The sequence below is a fragment of the Berghia stephanieae genome, chromosome 9, assembly GCF_034508935.2.
Source record: "Berghia stephanieae isolate SIO BIC M18660-M18661 chromosome 9, UCSD_Bste_1.3, whole genome shotgun sequence".
In the NCBI taxonomy this organism is placed as follows: Eukaryota; Metazoa; Mollusca; class Gastropoda; order Nudibranchia; family Aeolidiidae; genus Berghia; species Berghia stephanieae.
The window spans coordinates 16,014,773-16,019,712 of record NC_088368.1 but is presented as its reverse complement, the minus strand read 5'-3'; the positions used below and the strand labels follow the sequence as shown (position 1 = coordinate 16,019,712).

Genomic DNA, 4,940 nt, shown 5'->3' with positions numbered 1-4,940 from the left:
AGAAGAGAATTTATTATTTTATTGAATTTAATTTCCCTGATTTAGATTATCTTGACTTTCATCTGATCGTTCCGACATGATTATTGTGGGAAAAAAGTGAAGTCATTTTTCGGCTTCTTCGTTATTGATTTTAGACTGCCAGTTGGACGATCAGTTCTCACTGAATTCTATTAATCAGTGTTGCTTGTAGTTTTGTTTGTAGCCATGGCGGACAAGTGTTGTGAGTATTATATTTAATCACATAGCACAATTACCAGTTAGACGCGATGGGTCACATATTATAGGATTCTTTCAATGGGTTTGGATTTATCAAATGAGTTATTTTTATCGCGCCAAATACCTCACGAGCTTGCGAAGATGCACGTCAGATACATGGACGAATCGGGATCTCTGGACTTCGTTTGTCTTTTGCTGACGAATTTCATGAACAGCTTGCTGTACTGGATGGATTGACTCAACGTTTCTGTTTTTATTTCCGATTAGAGAATGCTTTTGGCCTTACTGTTCTATAATCTGGTTTTCAAGTATTTTTCTCAGAGCAAAAATTACTCAAAATATCCTCAATGTCGATCCCTTCCAAATGATTCGCCATTCTCACAGTGTTTTTTTCTTCGTCTGATAGTATGAAAATTTTGACCCAAATAAAAACAATATGAATTTACATATTTTTACTAACCAATCAGCTGTCTTTTAAACCTTATTTTAAGCAAATAAATTTAGCGGAAATATTCTGAATATTTTTTTTATATTCAACGCGTTTAAAGCATTATTCAAATAATACTAATCTACTAATAAAAGATGGGGGTTTCCAATGGGAGGGGTGGAATAATGTGCCTTAAACTCTATCTGGGTATAGATAAAATGCGCTTGGCTAAGAAGCTCACAACATTGCCACCCGGAAGTATAACGGACCAACACACAAATTTATGTGCAACCATGAACTTTTATAGTCTGGTTAATACTGTTTAGTGAGAATTACTCATTAACGTGGATGGCAAAAGGCAATAACAGAGATCTGAATGGCGTCATCTTTGTTCTATGTTTTTGTTTTTAAGGGTTTTACGGTGCTCGCAACACATAAGGTCATATCAGCGCCAGTCTTCGTTCTATCTATAGATAGTTCAAAGATGACGTCACTCAGGTCTTTATTATTGTTTTTTGCCATCCGCGTTTATGAGTTGTTCTCACTAAACTGTATTAACCAGACTATAAAAGTTCATGGTTACACAGAGTTTGTGTGTTGGTCCGTTATACTTCCGGATGGCAATGTTGTGAACTCCTTGGCCAAGCGCATTCTATCTATAGATAGTTCGAAGATGACGTCACTCAGGTATTTGTTATTGTTTTTTGCCATCCGCGTTTATGAGTAATGCTCAGTGAACTGTATTAACCAGACTATAAACGTTCATGGATACATACAGTTTTGTGTGTTGGTCCGTTATACTTCCGGATGGCAATGTTATGAGCTTCTTAGCCAAGCGCATACTATCTATAGATAGAATGCGCTTGGCCAAGGAGTTCACAACATTGCCATCCGGAAGTATAACGGACCAACACACAAACTCTGTGTAACCATGAACTTTTATCGTCTGGTTAATACAGTTTAGTGAGAACAACTCACAAATGCGGATGGCAAAAACAATAACAAAGGCCTGAGTGACGCCATCTGCATACTATCTATAGAAAACGCCTAGAGTCTCTTCATGGATAGGCGTCTGTCGACCCCCGATGCAGTGCCCAGCGAAGCACGAGGCAATACATTGGCGGTGAATTCCCCGATCACGTTACCGGGTGGCGAGTAGCAGACGACCACGACACACCGGCCGTCGGATGACCTTGACATTCCCACGCCTGTCTCCACAGAATTGTGCCAGACCATGTTGGTAAAATGACCTGGACGAAAGACAAAAAAAAAAAAAAATGGTTGCACTTTCGTTTTTAATGATATATAAAAGGAATAAATTAAACAAAAAAAGGCGAAATTTATCTTTAAGGTATGTCCTAAGAATAGACCAGGTTAATACGGGCGTTATCCGAAGTGCAATACCATAATGTAAGCAATAGGGGATATGATTCTTGCTCAAGGAAGCATCGAGATGTCAACAGCAGGGCTCGATCTCGGGTGGAAGTACAGTCAGTGCCTTAACCACCTGGCCATCCCGCCGGAGATATACTCGTACATACACACATCTATCTTCGATCCCGCCTTCGCTTCCGTTTCATTAATAGCCCAAAACAGAACCAAATACATAAACATCTTCAGTTGTTGTTGTTGTTTTGTATTTTGTTTTTTTTTGTTTGTTTTTGTTTTGTTTTGTTTGATTGTTTTTAGTTTTTGGGTTTTTTTTTTTTTGGGGGGGGGGGGGGGTCCCGACGTAATTTCCCTGGGCAAGTTTACTGCTGTGCTCTGGAAAAACACGTATTTAAAATTTTGGCCAGAAAACTTGTCCTTCAAATATAGATTGATTAAAATGACCCTCATCGTGACAAATAAATAAATAAACAAATAAGTAAATAAATAAATAAAATAAAAAATCACCCCTTGAACATGCAAAGTCTGTCGATTGAAGACCCCTGGTATTGATCAACCCTTGAGAAAGGCTTAGGACCCGGTGGTTGCAATCAATGATAGTCGCCATGTAAATGTATAGAACTATATTTATTTATAACACATCATAAAACCATCAAACCTGGATACAGTTTTTATTCTAACATAATATTTTACGATGTCTTATATTATCGGTGCAGTAAAACGACATCATTTCTCACTTCACTCGACACGACAATACAAGGATTGCAGTCACCTTATCTGTGTGTATGTGTGACGCATCGTCTCTATCCGGTATCATGTCGGGGTGAACCAGATTCCAAAAATAGAAGTTAAAGTGAAAATCGGAGATAGCGATATATAGAGACGCGAAACTGCTGAAGTGGCAATAGGGTTTTAATAGCCGAAGATGCGTATCTATGTAAGGTCGTGTCAGGTCGGTAAACATCCTCTCGCTCAAAATGTTTATACAATTTTAATTTAAATTACATTTAAATTTGCCGCAGTTTTGGCTGCTTTCTATCTTCAGTCGGGTGTTTTTTTCTCATTAAATTGTCTCAGACTACAAACTTTGTGTGTACGATTGATGTAGCAGGCAGAAATGGTGTGTATTTTATCTAAATATATACCATAACTTCTCAAATGCTCTGTTTACCGACTTGACATTGAACACCCACATCCGGAAGGAGCCTCTCAGTTTCACGTCTCTATAATTTTATTATAGTCTCCGGTGAAAACAAAACAAGAGACGGGTAGCTTGAGAAACTGTATTCATTACTCTTAATGGGCATTTATTGTATCCTAATGAAATTTAATGACTTTGAACGTTCATCCAATTTTCAATATTAGATTCACTCTGACAAAATACCGAATTGATAAAAAGTGTAACAAATGACCAGAGGCGTGGCTACATTGGTTGATTTGGTGCCTGGCACCGCATCCATCTTTTAAAAATGGATTACAGCATTTTAAAAAAAAAATTAAAACTGAGAAACGATATATACCGCCTCTTACTTCTTTGAGTAAGTATTTTCTTTAATTTTTTTTCCTTTCTTTTGTATTTACAAATAAAGCATGTTTTAAGTCATTTTATTCTGATTCTGGCACCACCTTATACTGTAAGCATGTCACGCCACTGCAAATGACATAACTACGTTAACAACACCCTCCGTTGTTATAACAAAGGTAAACATGAAGACTCCACTAAATCCGTGTGTTGTTTGAACTCAATCCAATGGAGTGGAGTGGGATTACAACTCGATAGTCAAGGGTTGAAATCAAACTGTTGAAGCGATCTTTGAAGAGATCCATGATAGCTTAAATTCAGCTGATTTGATATCATCAATGCTAGAGATAGTATGCGCTTGGCTAAGAAGTTCACAACATTGCCATCGGGAAGTATAGATAGAATGCGCTTGGCCAAGGAGTTCACAACATTGCCATCCGGAAGTATAACGGACTCAACACAAACTTGTGTAACATGACTTTTATAGTCTGGTTAAATACATTTTAGTTGAGACAATCCAACGCGGATGGCAAAAACAATAACAAAGGCCTGAGTGACGTCATCTGCATCCTATCTATAGATAGAACGAAGATGACGTCAATCAAGTCTTTGTTATTGTTTTTGCCATCCACGTTTATGAGTACTTCTCACTAAACTGTATGAAGCAGACTATAAAAGTTCATGGTTACACATAGTTTTGTGTGTTGGTCCGTTATACTTCCGGATGGCAATGTTATGAGCTTCTTAGCCAAGCGCATACTATCTATAACAGACCGACACACACAACTATGTGTAACCATGAACTTTTATAGTCTGGTTAATACAGTTTAGTGAGAATCACTCACAAACGCGGATAGCATAATATAATAACAAAGGCTTGAGTGACGTCATCTTCATTCTATCTATAGATAGTATGGGCTTGGCTAAGAAACTCAAAACATTGCCATCCGGAAGTAAAACGGACCAACACACAGAACTGTGTGTAACCTTGAACGTTTATAGTCTGGTTAATACAGTTTAGTGAGAATTACTAATAAACGTGGGTGGCAAAAAATAAATAAATAAAATAACAAAGACCTGAGTGACGTCAACTTCGATCTATCTATAGATTGCTATTGGAGGGTTTGACCGTAGCCATCGTTATATTACGAAGGCCACGGTACCTTCAATTTAATAGAAGAAAACAGATAAAATGGACGTTTCGGGTTCCCCTTTATCAACAAAACAGGATTAATGAAACACTACAGGCGAATGAGATAATGTGGTAGTGGCGTTGTTAAGATGAATAAATAAAAACATTCTATGATTTTATTTATTCATCTTAACAACGCCACTAACCACATGATCTCATTTGTCATGTGTGGTTATGTGGTCTCGTGGTATGAC

At 37.6% G+C, this 4,940-nt stretch overlaps 1 protein-coding gene across 1 annotated transcript in view; it reads right to left on the bottom strand.

Moving 5' to 3' along the window:
* Nucleotides 1-1,326: 1,326 nt before the first annotated feature.
* Nucleotides 1,327-4,940, bottom strand: part of LOC144979774 (Golgi-associated plant pathogenesis-related protein 1-like) — a 23,053-nt gene continuing 19,439 nt past the window's right edge. Inside the window, exon 5 of the mRNA XM_078926849.1 lies at nt 1,327-1,893. Within this exon, the coding sequence (XP_078782975.1) occupies nt 1,691-1,893 (203 nt within the window). The 3' untranslated portion in view covers nt 1,327-1,690. The remainder of the gene's footprint in view (nt 1,894-4,940) is intronic.